The sequence below is a fragment of the Hippoglossus hippoglossus genome, chromosome 22 (genome assembly GCF_009819705.1).
Source record: "Hippoglossus hippoglossus isolate fHipHip1 chromosome 22, fHipHip1.pri, whole genome shotgun sequence".
NCBI lineage: Eukaryota > Metazoa > Chordata > Actinopteri > Pleuronectiformes > Pleuronectidae > Hippoglossus > Hippoglossus hippoglossus.
The window spans coordinates 17311204-17327524 of record NC_047172.1 but is presented as its reverse complement, the minus strand read 5'-3'; the positions used below and the strand labels follow the sequence as shown (position 1 = coordinate 17327524).

Genomic DNA, 16321 nt, shown 5'->3' with positions numbered 1-16321 from the left:
TATATTAAGCTCTTAAATTCTAAATCTCTAATAGCTTCTAATTTTGTATTTAAGTCTACGATGTTGTCATGAATAAATATCTGTCAACTTGAATGTTTTGCTCAAACTGTCATTTTTACTTTTTCGGCTTTTATAAATTAGGGATCTCGTCATTCCTTATTGTTCCTTGGTCAAATTACATTCAACTAAAAGTGTTGCAGTGTGGGAACATGAGTATGACATTTACATAAGAAATATGATTTTTCTATCATTTGGATAAAGTAGACAAATCAGAGTGCAATAATTTTTGCTTTTAATGTCATTAATATACAGTATAATGTTGTTTTCTGACAGCCAGACAGAAGGACAAGTGGCCAGTGGGGATATAGAGCAGTGTTGCATAAAGGAAGGAAAACCTGCAGAGAAGTGGAGGTAGAATTTTTCTGAAGATTTTACAGATCCTGGAAAGAGTCTCCTCTGTCACACTGAAAGAATCAGTTACAAGTTACAAGTAGTTAACAGAAAAAAAATATGTGGTTGCCAGGTTTTTAAAATCCTTTCCCCCTGGTTTTCATGTCTACAATTGTAATATCTGAAAAAGTCAGTTTTTATCCATATTCTCCACATGTTTTCGGAAAGGTCAGAGGTCAAACTGCTCATTGACACGATGAACTTAAGAGCCTTAAAAGACTAATTTATTTATAGCAGGGAATATACACCAGCTACAGCGAATGGGGTTACAAAAAGTTTTAGAAAAGATTCATTATTTATGTAATTAATAATGCTGCTGCTTCTCCTATTACAAGAGACTTCCCTGATTTTATTATGAGTTGTTTGTTTATTCTAGTTATATGATAGAATTACCTCAAAACATACTTCAACACCACACTTAACATAAAGTGCCACACTTAACATAAAGTGCATCAATTTTGTTTGATTGAAACTGAGATCAAATATATACAAGCATATAAGTTATTATCATAATATTGACATGACTCTTTAGTTTGATAAATACAGAACTGTTCCACACATTTTGAGTTGAAGTTCAGGTTTCCTCTGACAGGGGGCGGTACAGCTCACCAGACCAGAGGGGCGGGCTTTAGTGTCCCTCCACCAATCACAATCTCCCGGGGGTTAGGGTTGAAGGGTCACATCCAATATGGCGTCTAGCAAACGAGTGCTGTATGTCGGTGAGTTCTTCTTATTTCTCATTAAAACTCGCAGAAGTAAGGTTTTTAATGTGTGCGCAGTTAGTTCAGTTGTGTTGTTGCTTCGATGGTGTAAAAAACAAACATGTATAAAGTGGATATAACGTGAATAACTGCACGGAGAGAAGCAGCCGGTACAATGTGGTTCAACAGTGAAATGATAAAACACTACACATAAGGTAAAAGGTCCAGGATCTTGAATACAACACGTAAACCTGCCTCGTTTTCCTCTCGTTAAAATGTGCATAACATCGACTATACACAGCAGTAGATAGACTTCCATGAATAGGCGGATTGTGTTGCCTGTTGTCGAGCTCAGTTGTGTGTTTGTGTCAGGTGGTCTGGCTGAGGAGGTGGACGAGAAGGTTTTACACGCAGCGTTTATCCCGTTTGGAGACATCACAGACATCCAGATACCGTTAGACTATGAAACAGGTGAGAGCTGGGGTTGTACAATACCTGCACTGCTTCGGGGATTTAAATGGTTTCTGATGTGAAGCTGCATTAATCTGTCTTATATTCTGTTTTCAGAGAAGCACCGAGGATTTGCCTTCATTGAGTTTGAAATGGCTGAGGTATGTAGGAGTTCCAGTGCTAAAGTAAACTGGCTGCAATTAGGGCTGGGGAATTAAACAATATCAACAATCATCACAATATAACTTATCAATAGCAAAACAATACAAAGTCCAATACATATTGATCTAACATTAATACTTTGTGTAAGCACAGTGAGGAGCTATAACACATGATTCATCCATTTCAGATCCGGCAAATGTTTTGCTGTTTAACAAGTGTTTGTCATTCTCTGCTCTTAAAGAAGATTGTATAAACCTCAGACTTCACTCAGGAGCAAATATCAGCCTTTAAACTTAACATGATAATTAACTATAACAACTTTTATCTTGATGTAATTTTCTGGTCATAACGCCCAGCCCTAGCTGCAGTATTGTGATATTAACTAATTCAAGACAGTATGGTCAATGAGAAAATACCTGAATACTTATAATTAAACTTTGGATTAAATTACATATAAATGTCCTGGATCCAGGTTTTTCGCAGCCATGAACCATAAGAGCACACAGTGTATAAAACATGAGTAATATAAGAGAACGATTGGCACTAAGCTTCAGTCAGGAGACTGTTTAAAGTATTGGCAGTAATGGGCAATCTTCAGTTATTACTGTGGCGATGTTATAGTGTGTAATGAATGGAATGAATTGATCAGCATCGTTGAAGAAACATGCTGTCTTATTCTGAAGAAGGTTAATGGTAGACTGACAGGTGAATGCATTGTAAACATAGTTAGCTATTGCACCTGGAAGATCTTTCAGGGTTAAACCTTTTTATCTTTATCTTCTGTAGGATGCAGCCGCAGCGATCGATAACATGGTAAGTGGCTCACATTCCTGCACACACATGCCAGTGATCAATGAAAGCGACGACAACATTTAAAAAATAAAATATATAACTTAATTGGCACGACTAAAACTAGATAAAAAGCAACATTTGAAATGAAAACTAATGTAAAGAATGTATTATTTTTTCTTCAGCATGTACAAAAAAAAATAAAGCATGTGAAAATTGATGAATGGACAAGTTTTAATTCAAGGTCATATTCAACAACCTGCATCGGTGGGAGCACACATTGTAGTTCCTGCGTAGTAAAAGAGTTTCCTTCGCTGCCATTGAATTGGGTCTCCTCTTAAACGCAACCCAGAGAGTGAATCAAAATCATCCTCTCTTGATATGAATGTTTTTGTTTAATTCATCAGAACGAGTCAGAGCTTTTTGGTCGCACTGTCCGAGTCAACATCGCCAAACCCATGAGAATCAAAGAAGGTTCCTCTCGACCAGGTGATTATTGGAAACCTATTCACTGATGACTTCCCCTCTGCAGTGATTTTAAATCCACAGGTTTGATTTTAACTGTGCTTTCCCTCAGTGTGGTCGGACGATGACTGGCTGAAGAAGTTCTCGGGGAAGACCTCAGAGGAGGCTGATGCTGAGGCAGCGGCTGGAGAAGCAACCACCACGGCAACACAGGAGGTGACAGTTCATTCTACCTGGTGCTGGTGTTACTGACTCTAACCTAATTAAGATGGTAAATGAAGTAAGATTTTTTTTTTTTGTAGACTGAGCCTCCTGCTAAAAAGGGCCGAGTTAATCCTCAGGTCTATATGGACATCAAGATCGGCAACAAGGTGGCAGGGAGACTACGCTTCCTCCTGCGGGCGGACATCGTTCCCATGACAGCAGGTGTGTATGCAGTGTCCTGAGTGGCTCTAAACTCATCACTCGCATGTACTGTTTGTTTTGGGGTTTAATGGGGGATGTGCCTGATGCTTGGTGCTGGCACAATTGCAACCAATCAGTTTCCAGCTCAGGACAAACAATATAGCTGCCTTTTGGTGTTAACGTGATATTCTTCCTGTCCATGCAATGCTGAAGAAATGTACCGTGCAACAAACTCCACAACCAGATGAACACACACCAGGTTCACACACTGACTCAGCATCATCTCTCGAGGAGTATTTTGAAGTTTGGTGTCAGGCAGGACTTGTATTTGCATGAAATTGATTTGATTGGCCAGTGTTTGCACTTTAGTATTTGTTTTAACATGATATAATTGGCCACTGCCTGCGCTAACACTTCCTATATGTGTGAATGCTCGATAACATCCCATCTTAAAAAATACACAGTGAAACTACACATGCTTAGGTTTTTTGCATAAAGAAGTTAATTAATCTGTGCACCTCTAAAAATAAATCACAGGTGCCTAAATGAAACTTTTGTATTTAAAAATAAAGTCCAACTTAAAAACAAACAATAACACAAATATCTATTCTCACATCTTGTGTAGATAACTTCCGCTGCCTGTGCACACATGACAAAGGCTTTGGCTTCAAGGGCAGCAGCTTCCACCGCATCATCCCTCAGTTCATGTGCCAAGGAGGCGACTTCACCAACCACAACGGCACCGGTGGCAAGTCCATCTACGGCCGCAAGTTTGATGACGAAAACTTTATCCTGAAACACACTGCCCCAGGTGAGGTGGTTTGTAAGCAGTGCTTAGTGTGTGGGGACATCTGTGGTTTGTGTTTACTAGTAGATCCTGTGGGTGACTGGTTAAATCCATGTCTCTTGTGCTCACAGGGCAGCTCTCCATGGCCAACTCGGGCTCCAACACGAATGGCTCTCAGTTCTTCATCACCACTGACAAGACAGACTGGCTGGATGACAAACATGTGGTGTTCGGCGAGCTGGTGGAGGGGATGGACGTGCTCCGTGCGATGGAGGTAAAACATAAAGGGCTTAACTTTACCAAAACGAATAAAGGGCTATATAATAAGCATCAAACTAGGTCACTCAGTAAAGCATATACCTCCATCAAGATCCATGAAATCAACAAAAATGTTAAAAAAGAAACCTGTCTCAAAACATTTACAAAAGTGAAAGAATCCTGGATCTGCTCCCTGATTAGTTTTGTAGTTTTTGTATCATTATGCTAACTAACATACAAACAAATGCAGACGAAAACATAAGGTATGAGGTAAATATTCTCATTCCCAGCTCGTTTTTAATTAATAAAATGCTGTAATTGTTGGTTCAGTCTGTTTCATTACTGGGTGTAGTAGATAAATATTGATAAAGATTAGCTATTGTTCATATAAAGATAAAGTTTTAAAAAATGAGACACTGTTTGGAACATGTAAGTGAATTAGTGCCCATAACTGTAGTACACTGCCAGGGTGGCCGCAGGTCTTTAAGAAGTCTTAAAATGTCTTAAATTACATTTTACAAATAGAAGACCTTAAAAGAATGAAACTTTATTAAATTCGCATTGGATGGGTGTTCATCTTTTTGATACGACACCATCGAAGATCACCTTGAAAATGTCTCTGCTCGGCCAGACCAAAGAGGCAGGAATATAGATTCCCCTATGTGCTGCTTGGTCTCTGTTTCTGGTTGAGTTTGTGAGTAAACTAATGCCTCTGTAGTCAGGCTGCTAGCTAGTTTATCAACATGGGGAAATGCAAGTTGAACAAAAAGTGCCTTGCGAGTGACGAGCACTCGTGGTGGTTAAACCCAGAGCCTGGAAGTACTTATGAAGCAAACTGTACAGTGTCAAAAGTTTTTCAAATTTGGGTCAAAGGCAGTGGAGTCTAAAGGGCACAAATGTATTAACTTGGAACAAATGTACGTTGTCGTTTAGTATTTATTTGCATCACTTGTTTGGTGTTACATTTTATTTCAAATGGTATAAAAAAGGTTTTAACTTGTTTATAGCTATAAACACTCTGTAGAAAAGTTGTGGTGTTGTGTTACAGTGACCAAAGTCTGTTTATATTGTGATAAAGATTTATAAATTACAAAGTGAAAAATATTTTCAAGTCGTTTGAAATGATCTTCTCTCTTCAGGCTCAGGGGAACAAAGATGGGAAGCCGAAGCAGAAAGTGATCATCTCGGACTGTGGAGAATACGAGTGAACGCATCAGAGGCACGAGCGCTTGACGTTTTTTGTATGTGTATGTAGAGGCAGTGAAAGTGTGAGATCATGAGTGTGTTCATGGTCTTTGAAGCCACATCTTCTGTCATGTAAATATTTCAATGAACACCGTTTTCTACAGCTTGACTGTCATATTTTTACTTATTAAAAGTTGCATTTTGATAACGACTTGTTGGTTTACTCCTTCATTGTTATATAGCTATACATCTGTTTATTACACACATTTACATATAGGTAATTATTCAAGTTTTTTTATTATCTTTTTTATAATGAGAATATTAATATTAATTTGTTGTCTAGTTAAGTTAGTATTATGGAGAGCTATTACAAAGAAAGGTGTCAAACCGCCTGACTGTTCATTCTACTGGTTTAATGCAAAATGGGTTTTTTTTCAACCAAATAACTAACTAAAAGTATTTTTTTTAGTTCAGTCAATATTTTACCAGTTATATGTAGCACTATTCCAAAGAATTAAAATAATATTTTCAAACTGCTTATTTTTAAATTCTACATGGTTTCATGCAAAAACATAAAGCAAATAAATAAACTTAGTAATAGGTTTTTAGTTAATGATAGTCAAAATAAAAACAACCAAACTTATATTAATTATTTCAATTAAATAACTAATTTTGTTCTTTCAATTTGTATGTAGTGCTATTGTCTCAAAAACATATTTTCAAGTGTCAAAATGTAATAGTTTTATAGATCAGTCAGTATTTCTTATTTCTTATGAACAGCTATTCCAAAGTTCCAAATTCCCAAATTTATATAAATTATTATTATTATTGAATGAATATACTCTATTATATATATCTTTTTTAAACGTTATTATTAATACATAATTTGAAATATAAATGTTCTAAAGCAAATAATAGACATGAGTTCAAAATTATTCAGATCTGGCTGCAGGACGTCAACTGTATTTCAACAAACTGTATAAAACCTTGGGGTTCTCTTCATGTACCTGGAGGAGGGAGGGAGAGTTGGAGCAGCCGCACCTGAGCAGGGGAGACGACACAGCAGCAGAACAGCTCCACCCACAGCCTCGCTCACTCACCCACTCCCTCTCCGCCGTCCTGTGGAGCAATCTGCTGGATGTCTGAGCGCAGAGCTTCATCCTGATCCTGTTCCTCCGCTTCGACACTGAACCGCGACCAGAAGTTAAACTGTGAGTATTCACGTACTATTCTTATTAACTCAGTATAAAAGTAACGCGAACTAACGCGAAAAAGTTTGGATTCACTCGTTTGTGGACGTGGGCATTTTGGATACGCGTAATTGCGCACGATGGTAGAAACTTGAGAGCGGCTGTGATTTGAGAAAGAGTTGCGTGATTGTCTCGGTACAGCGACGCATTAGGACCGTCTTGCTCACTCAAACGTAAGTTATTGAGTTCTTTTAAAACACCTAAATCTCTTTTATGCTCATTTTACTCTTTTTTTTCTTTTTCTCCTTTGTCTTTGCTTTTTTTTCCTTAAGACATGTCAACACGTGAGTTCCTGTGTTAATGAACCAGTTCCGCCTCAGTTTCCTATCTTCTCTTGTTTTTTTTCCTCTACAACATGTCTGTTCTCTCTCTTTGTTCCAGGCTGGTACATTTCTAAACTGTCTCCTGTCTTCCATCAGGAAGAGAGGACAGCCTGTGATCAGACCTCGTCATGAACTGGGCATTCCTCCAGGGCCTCCTCAGTGGAGTGAACAAGTACTCCACCGCCTTCGGTCGAGTCTGGCTCTCCATCGTCTTCCTTTTCCGGGTCATGGTGTTCGTGGTGGCGGCGGAGAAGGTGTGGGGTGACGAGCAGAAGGACTTCAAGTGCAACACGGCCCAGCCCGGCTGCCACAACGTCTGCTACGACCACTTCTTCCCCGTCTCCCACGTCAGGCTGTGGGCTCTGCAGCTCATCTTCGTCACCTGCCCCTCGCTGCTGGTGGTGATGCACGTCGCCTACAGGGAGGACAGGGAACGCAAGAACCAAGTCAGGTACGGTGACAACTGCCGACGCCTCTACTTGAACACCGGCAAGAAGCGTGGTGGCCTGTGGTGGACCTACGTCCTCACTTTAGTCTTCAAAATAGGCGTGGACGCCACCTTCACCTACCTCGTCTATCACATCTACGAGGGCTACGACTTCCCATTGCTCATCAAGTGCGAGCAGAAGCCGTGTCCCAACAAGGTGGACTGCTTCATCTCCCGGCCCACCGAGAAGAAGATCTTCACCCTCTTCATGGTGGTCAGCAGCCTGGTCTGCATTCTGCTCTCCATTATTGAAATCGTCTACCTGATTGGCAAACGCTTACGTGAATGTCTCAGCACGCTCCATCACTCTCGCCATATCGTGACCGACAGGATGTCCAGCGGAAGCACCTTGATGGAGGCGAACACTCTAAAATTGGGAGGTGAAAAGACCCCAGAAACCCCTGCACCCTCATACAAAGTCGCCATATCTTGAGATACTGATGAAAGACTTGTAGAAAAAACAAACAAGCAGAGACACAAGAAAGGAAAGTTGCTTGTCCTCGCTCCACAGGCGCTTCCTTAAAAGACTTGGCAGCTGACGTTTGTCTGCTCACAGACTGAACTACGATGGAGTTAGTTCCTGACTGTTCCTGGGTCCAGAGTCAGAGGAGACCACAAGACCAATGTGTCACTGATCCGGAATGTGATCTCTGCTGTTTGATTTGATTTGATTAGATTTTTTAAACACATTCAAACTCTACACTACAGTCCCTAAAAAGAAAAAAAAGCTAATTTGTTTTATCCAGCCTATGAGTCACCCTGTGGTTTGGAGAGTACACATGTGGTTGTCTGTGTAAGATTTTCCCTCTGCTTGTGCCCAGCCTCAGAGCATTCAATGTACTGTGTCATTTCCCCTTCTCTTGCATGTTGAAGTCTTGTTGTAAATATTGTACTTTATGTAATTTATCAAAAGTCTTGACAGATTGTGTTGTTGTGTAGAGAACAATGAAGTCGAAATTCAGCTTTTCCTGTTGTTGATATCAGGTTTTTTTTTTTATTCTTCAGACTTCATGGCTACAGAGTTGTTCACATACTTTTCATTAAAGATTTTTGTGTTTTGAAAATGTGTTTTTTTTTTCATGTGGTCCACACACAGTAGTGGAGGCAGAATTTAATTCAGAACAAGTTGTTACTAATACACAGAAGAATCTTGGCACCGACCAACGTGAAGCGGCGGCCTCCCTGGAGAAGAGCATGTTGATTCTGCAGCTGTATGGTTTGACTTACGTCTCACACTTTCTTTCTGCCTCCACTTTTTCCATGTGTTTCGTAGAAAAAAAAAACCTCCCTCCCTCCCTCCCTCCCCACTGGCCGCACCAGATCGTCCTGTTGCTATGAGCGGCGCCCTCATTGTTTGGCTTGATTGGTACTGAGAGGAGGGCAGAGGAGGAGTCTCCCACTCCTCTGATTCATCTGCACTGACGTGTGGAACCACCCAGCGCAGGAATTTGACCGCCCGTGCTGCCTCTGGATGGATGATTCCAGTATTTACACTGCAACATGCCAGGGGAGAGTAAAAAGATGGCTTGTGTACTTACGGTGGATGCTTTCAATTGTATCCACAGAGGGTTTTGAGATTTCCTCTCCTGAAACCTCTACTAGAACATCAGCGTAGTGAAAGTGAATACATTTTTACTTGATGTCTATAAATATCAACGTTTAGAAACTCAATCTGGATAAAGTCTTTCCACAAACAATGGCCGTATCATTGGATGGCTACCAATGAAAACATGTCAACAAATGAGGCCTGTGGATTATTACAGTAACTAGTTGTTACATAAATCAACCTGTTTACCTACAGTGTTTTGGAGTGGCAGCTGAAACTTCACAGCCTCTACAGATGAAAGCAAAAGTACTGGAAAGACGAGATACCACAAGGTGTAGATGGGAACAAAAATCTGTGTGTGTGTGTGTGTCACATTTTTTCCACACTGATCTTTGCACTACTAGAGGAAATATTGTCCAAACGGCCTCTAGGTTCTGGACATGAAGAGTTAATTGAACAAAAATAAATTATGTAATATAAACAGGCCCCAGGACGTGCAGCCCTTGTTTATCACTCTCATTATGAGACCACTCCCATCTCTTCCTGAGTTTTGTCCGTCCTCCTGGCCACAGCTTTCTCTGCTGCTGGTGCGTTTCTTTCCTTTCACAGCAGCAGCAGCAGTCGAAAAGCGAGGTGTTTATTTCGTCCGGGCTGCTCCTTCCTGTTAAGACATGTCGCCTGATAGAGGTTGAGTCACGGGGCGCATTCCTGCAGGTGTGCCCCGGCAGACTGCCTGGACCAGTTGCTCCTCAACAGCCAAAAAAGCTCTCCCCCTCCCCCCCCTCCCCCCGTCCCATTCAAGTCCTCCTCTCGTCTACGAGGCGGCTCTAAATGTTACACGTACAGATGTTGTGTTCAGATGAAAGAGGACAACCGGCAGCTGATATTTCTAACATTGCTCTGAGAGTTGTAGCTCATAGCTGCCAGACTTAGAGACGAGGTGTCAGCAGTCTGTTTATTTAGAGGTACTTTACACAGTTTGAATCACATCCATTCTGCCTTTTATATTTATACACAGATGGAAATAAATGCTCAATGTTTTAGTCTGATTACTTACATTTGCTCCAATATATCCATCCAGAATTCTTCTTTTCTCCCTCTTCATCACATTGGTTTCTCATATACATGTCACTTCCTTCCCCGGAGTCCTTGAGCTTTCTCGTTGCAGCCACATCGTGAATTGTGATTGTGGATCCCTATGGAAGATGATCGTGGATTATAATACCACTTGCTTAGATATACAATGTACCTCCTCACATATATTAGTATTACTGGCCATACCTGTGTCATTACAATTGTCATTGCTGCTGCCTTCATCTATGTCAGAGTTTTTCTTCTGTATAAATACTGTAAACATTGATGCCCCTCTTCATTTATGTTAGACACTGCCTTTTAAATTTGTTGTTTTGTTGATGTGCTCTGTTACACTTCTGTGGTGAGGTGTTTTTAGGTTTCACTCACTCTAGTTGAGGGTTAAGGGCAGAGGATGTTGCACCTTAAAGTTAAATTGCGATTTGTGAATATGGGCTATACAAATAAAATTCAATTGATTGGTTTATTATCTTGTTCTTATATTGTATTTTATTTTTTGTAAATACATTTTTTATTTTATTCTGTGATCACTGTATTTATCTTATTATTACTATTGTCGTTCTTTATTGCTTCTCCTTTATTTACTACTTACTAAAGTTGCTTGTCCTCGCTCCACAGGTGCTTCCTTAAAAGACTTGGCAGCTGAGGTTTGTCTGCTCACAGAGGGAACTACAAACTTTTTTTTGTTGCTAATGGAGCTTCCCAGTCAAAGTTTTTTAACTCGTTTGTATTACATAAAGTGAGACAAATACACATCTTGTATTTTCAATCTATGTCTCAACGTCAAATCGGAATTCATCTTGATCATCAGGTTACTGTGCAATATAATGCATGTGGCACCTGCTGTTATATCACGTGTTTGTGGAAAGTTTGAACTTTAGGACTCGGTCGTGAGCATAAAAGACCCATTGAGATGTCACTGCACTGAGAAATACAAATACACTTGACTGGACTTGAGGCCGGTGATGTGTGAACACGTCTTTACCTTTTTTACATTGTGTAAACACGGGATTCAATAGATCTGAATGCAGACACCGCTCTGCAGCAACATGCAGGTAGTGGCACAGCGAGGTGGTATTTGATAATCCTCACAGCATCTGGGGGCTTGCAAACGTCTACAGACACTCCTGATAATAGGCTGCTCATCCTACAAGACAGACACATGGTAGTGCAGTGAGCTTCACAAATGTTAACTGCAAATTGTAAGAAAAATCAGTTTAAGTTGAGTAGAGACAAAAATTGGAGCTCATGAGGTTTGAGCGAACTGTGAGTTCATGAATTGTGTTATTTGAGTAGAGCCTTGTCTTATAAAGAATGAAGGAAACACAATACAGCTTTTGGGCTCCCCAGAGGGCGTAGAGGTTGAACAGAAGATCATAAAAAGTGCAGGAAATGAACGAAAGAGGAATGGAGGAAATAAATCTGGGTAGATCATGACAAATTTCTCCCTGTTTACCCCCTCACAACATCTAGGGAAACATGTTTTACCTAGCACTCCTCATACTTTGGAAACATGCGCAACATAAAAATGTATTAAGTTCAGGGTGTGTCGGCCTCTTACGTATGGTACATACTGCGAAACAAGTTGAGACAATGACAATGGGATGTGTTCATGGAAACATGGCGCAGGAATACAATGGAGCCATGTCACCACTAAAACATTTTTGTGGGTTAACAGGACAGTAACAGGGCAGTCACATTGATTTTAAATGCTTAATTTAACCAATTATAAAGAGACATATATGCTATCAGATGAAACTTGGTATAGAATTCTATGCATCTGAAATATATGTATGGAGATGATGAACACATGTCCCTTTGAAATATATAATATACTTTGAAATAAAACTAAAATGTTCCTCAGGGCACTGCATTGGGTCCCCTGGTGGTTCTCATATTACCCACCACAGTTCTGAACCATGTGTGGTCTCAAAACCACAACGGCTGTGATTGGTTCTCTGGCCCCCGAAACATTATCCTCCACATGTAGACCTCCTCTCCAACTCCTGTTCCAAGTACCTGGAGATGGTTTGTGTGCACTTTAATTTTAACACATGTGCCTATTCATATTGGAATAGTCACTGAACTCTGGCGTGTGAGGAATGAAGAGAGAGCGAGCGAGAGGCATAGAAGGAGAGGGAGGGAAGTAGAGAATGAAAAAAAGGGCGATCTTCTGAAGCAGCTCCAGTCTTTCTTCTTTAACCCCACCCACGGGCGCATTTCTCAACACTGGCGTTCGTCTACCTGGCGCAGGGGACTCTCATCTGCGCGTTAAAGGACTAAAACGACTTTGAAACAGGAATAAATCAGTGGAAATATATTAAATCACGCGTCTTTGAACTCATTATGGAGTAAAGCCTCTGTGGGTAAGTGGAAACAACTCTTCATGACGAACTTTTGGATGTGTCTGAGATGAGTGGCGCTTCGTGAGTTTCTCAGGTCGCGTCTCAGCCAGTTGGAAATGAGAGTTTTAGATTGTGTTGATTCGTTGTCTTTAACAAAGCGGCCACGTTAGCAGCCTCTGTGATTTAATTGTGTGATGTTTAGAGACCATTTGTACATAAGGAGCCAAACTTTCCACGGGAAAATCCTAATGACTCATAGGAAATAAATATTGACATTAAAGTAGTATTTTCTCCAAACAAACTGAGTAATGTTAGTAACGTTGTTCAAACGTGTTTTCTTTACGACGGGTTTGGCTCCAGGCCTCCTACTCACTGTGTGTTATTGTGGTGAGTTCATTTAAGGTGGAGCTGAGAAATCAGTTCTGTGAGGGATGTTTTCACGTTAAATCTAATTTGGAAGAGAAGTTAATGATTTGAAAAAGTCTGAATAAATAGTTCTGTGTTATTAAAGAGGGGTGAGGCAGCACTAACACTGATGTTCACTGAGTAGAAAATGAAGCAGACAGGGAGCACATGATGACTCATTTTTCATTCTGCCATTTCCAGGTTTGAAGATAAACTACTACTAGAGACGATTTGACTTTCGTCCAAGGACATGGACTGGAAGAACTTCCAAGCCCTCCTCAGTGGGGTGAACAAATACTCCACAGCTTTCGGGAGAATATGGCTGTCTGTGGTGTTCGTGTTCAGGGTGATGGTGTATGTGGTGGCGGCGGAGCGAGTGTGGGGCGACGAGCAGAAAGACTTTGACTGCAACACCAAGCAGCCCGGCTGCGCCAACGTCTGCTACGACCACTTCTTCCCCATCTCCCACATCCGCCTGTGGGCCCTGCAGCTCATCTTCGTCACGTGCCCCTCGTTCATGGTGGTCATGCACGTGGCCTACCGCGACGACCGTGAGCGCAAGCACCAGGCCAAGCACCATGATAACATCAAGCTGTACAGTAACACGGGTAGGAAACACGGCGGCTTGTGGTGGACTTACCTGATCAGCCTCTTTGTGAAAACGATCATCGAGGTCGCCTTCCTCTACATCCTCCACTGGGTCTACGACAGCTTCTACCTGCCAAGGCTAGTCAAGTGCGAGGTCTGGCCCTGCCCCAACCAGGTGGACTGCTACATTGGCCACCCCACCGAGAAGAAGGTCTTTACCTACTTCATGGTCGGCGCCTCGGCCCTCTGTATCGTCCTGAACATCTGCGAGATCGTCTACCTCATCTCCAAGCGCATCGCACGGTGCACGAACAAGATCAAGAGGCGCAGCCGCAACATACCCGTGAAAGTGGACGACTACAACGACGACCCCTTCAACAACTGCAGCCAGCCGATGTCGAGGGTGGACAAGAAGGACAAGCCTCCGTCCTTCAAGTCTGCGTTCAAGTCTTCGCACAGACCTTCCATGTTGAAACTTGAAGAGAAGATACGGGCGTCTGCTCCCAACCTGTCCATTGCTTCTTGATCCTGAATCAGGACAAGCTAGGTGGTGTTTGGGGCGAGAACCTAATGAAAAACCTCCCCAAAAAATGAAAAGACTCAGAGCTACGAGCAAAACTACAGTATGAGTTAGGCTCTGGAAGCTGAGTCATCACAACTGGATTCATCCTGTGGGCCCCTGTGTCCACATCTAGAGACTCTTTAAGAGCATGAACTTTGGTTTCCAAGTCAACATCCACAATATTAACAGGTCATTTAGAGCCAAATGTATGTGTTCACGATACGTGAGGTTCCTTTTTGAATACAATAAAGGACCTTTCCAGCTTCACCGTTTCACCCTCTATCAGAACTAATTTCACTCAGTTTGTCTTGGGATGGGAGTTTTGACACAGGAAGGAAACAAGCCATTGGCCTGTGCGAACAGCTGAAGGACACACCTGGCTGAGGTATTCACCCTCCATTGTGACAGTGGTGTGTCAGGGTGCTCAAGTGTCACTGGCATATTCCGGTTATCTCTTTTATTTTATTAAAACTCGGATCATGGCTTCATATGACAGGTTCTGTATCGTGATGATCTCAAGTGTGGAGTCCTAGAGTTATGGCTGACTAGTACTTGAAGATTTGCAAACTGGCCCAAAATGATGCATTTAATCTCTCGGACAAGATTAATGCCAGCAACAAAATCAAAATATCACTATCTTTGTCTTTACATCCTGTGCAGACATAAGCTCACAGCTCTCAGGTTTATGCAGCGACAGCCACAAGTTGCTGAGGCTGCTGACATCCTTGTACACAACCTGGCCTCATGAGACCACTGTTGATTTAAATGAGGTGAAAGGAATGCTGCTGTTTAACTCTGTTGCTGGAGCTGGAACACAGTGGTGTAGGTAGGAGGCAGCTCCGCTCACTGAAGTATGACGCAATTTTGTGAGTCAACAGTCGTCAACATCTGTGCACATCGGCTGGAAATGTACTTTCTACACTTGTTACCAATGTTGTTTTTTATAAAATTGAATAAATTAAGTTTAAATGTAATGAATGTGTCTTTCTGTTTTGAGCTACAACAGTTAGTGGTGCTTATATGGATTTTTATTTCCAAAATATTTGCTTTTAGAATTTTTTTTTCAGATTTATAAACACATCAGAAAAAGATTAATGACATATTTAGTACAACAGCTAGATTTCTAGAGAACTTAACATTCTATCTCAACATAACACAAATTCACTTTTACTCCCCTGATACTATCAGATCAGGACTAAGGAGCTGAATGTTTCCATTGCTTTTGACTCATGACTAAATTTCTTGCCACAACAATTAGCCGTTAATCATTTCAAATTGCTGTGAATCATCGTGAGACGTTTCTTCTCTGTCTGTCCTTCATGTACGGCTGCAGAGGCCTGGAGGAAGAATTTCACTCTGCCTGTCAGACCCGTCAGTCAGGTTCCTCTGAGGTGCGGCAAAGAAAAGTTTTTGTTTAGTTTGAATCATTTCCGCAACACACTATCAAATCACTATGGAATCTGTAAAAGATTTAAGACTCTTACTTTAGTTCCTTATACGGTCAACGATGGCTTTGAATCCAGCAAAGGAGGTTATGTCCCCCCCCCCCTGTCCATTTGTTTGTTAATTCGTTTTCTTGCGGATCCAGGAACATATTAACATTGAGAGATAAGGCTTTTTCAACATCTTCGTATTTTTCTCGAGGATAATTCATGGATCTTGATGGGAAAAAAATCTGGCACATTTAGGAAACTGATTTTGGGCACTGGCGAAGGCACCAAACATCGGCCTTTATCATGTACACTGAGACTCTGTAGATTAAACATTTTTGAAAATAATACATCAATGACACATTTGGTTCATGAAATCATGTTTATTTTTAAAACTCACAATCTAGTTGATTATGTACAGGCTTTTCAAAATAAATACTTAAACACATTGAAGTAAAACCAGTAATCCTGCATATGTAAAACAAAAAAAACAGTGGAGTAGAGCACAGTCCTGTTGTTTCACAAATCAACACAATGCCCAGATTCATTAGGACAGATGTTTCCACAGATTCTCCTGAGATCGATCATTAATCTGATGATGGTCACAGCAATTACAGAATGATCAAAAATCAAAACAACAC

The 16321-nt window shown here is 41.1% G+C and overlaps 3 protein-coding genes across 6 annotated transcripts; all 3 read left to right on the top strand.

Annotated features, from left to right (window-relative positions):
- The first annotated feature begins 1058 nt into the window (after positions 1-1058).
- ppie (peptidylprolyl isomerase E (cyclophilin E)) lies at positions 1059-5863 on the top strand. Its single transcript, XM_034577155.1, has 10 exons — positions 1059-1169; positions 1524-1622; positions 1719-1762; positions 2550-2576; positions 2960-3041; positions 3130-3233; positions 3320-3443; positions 4048-4233; positions 4341-4483; positions 5607-5863. The coding sequence occupies exons 1-10, from the start codon at positions 1139-1141 to the stop codon at positions 5673-5675; spliced, it is 909 nt and encodes a 302-aa protein (XP_034433046.1). The 5' UTR covers positions 1059-1138; the 3' UTR covers positions 5676-5863.
- An 891-nt stretch (positions 5864-6754) lies between these two features.
- Positions 6755-8153, top strand: LOC117756446 (gap junction beta-4 protein-like). 4 transcript variants are annotated; one of them, XM_034576972.1, is made up of 2 exons: positions 6755-6863; positions 7322-8153. In XM_034576972.1, exon 2 carries the CDS (start codon positions 7354-7356, stop codon positions 8143-8145), a length of 792 nt encoding a protein of 263 aa, XP_034432863.1. In that variant the 5' UTR covers positions 6755-6863; positions 7322-7353; the 3' UTR covers positions 8146-8153. The 4 variants fall into 4 exon arrangements, with proteins under 4 accessions (XP_034432863.1, XP_034432860.1, XP_034432861.1 ...); XM_034576969.1 differs by having other exon boundaries at positions 6769-6866; positions 7287-8153; XM_034576970.1 differs by having other exon boundaries at positions 6774-6855; positions 7284-8153.
- Positions 8154-12511: 4358 nt separating this feature from the next.
- Positions 12512-15222, top strand: cx35.4 (connexin 35.4). Its single transcript, XM_034576464.1, has 2 exons — positions 12512-12716; positions 13302-15222. The coding sequence occupies exon 2, from the start codon at positions 13351-13353 to the stop codon at positions 14212-14214; it is 864 nt and encodes a 287-aa protein (XP_034432355.1). The 5' UTR covers positions 12512-12716; positions 13302-13350; the 3' UTR covers positions 14215-15222.
- The last annotated feature ends 1099 nt before the right edge of the window (positions 15223-16321 follow it).

What these genes read in the sequence shown, in the direction of transcription:
- ppie (XM_034577155.1), top strand. Translation starts at nt 1,139, where the DNA reads ATGGCGTCTAGCAAACGAGTGCTGTATGTCG. An exon ending in AGAAGGTTCCTCTCGACCAG is followed by an intron (nt 3,042 to 3,129) that starts GTGATTATTGGA and finishes GCTTTCCCTCAG; the next exon opens with TGTGGTCGGACGATGACTGG. An exon ending in ACGTGCTCCGTGCGATGGAG is followed by an intron (nt 4,484 to 5,606) that starts GTAAAACATAAA and finishes TTCTCTCTTCAG; the next exon opens with GCTCAGGGGAACAAAGATGG.
- LOC117756446 (XM_034576972.1), top strand. Translation starts at nt 7,354, where the DNA reads ATGAACTGGGCATTCCTCCAGGGCCTCCTCAGTGGAGTGAACAAGTAC.
- cx35.4 (XM_034576464.1), top strand. Translation starts at nt 13,351, where the DNA reads ATGGACTGGAAGAACTTCCAAGCCCTCCTCAGTGGGGTGAACAAATAC.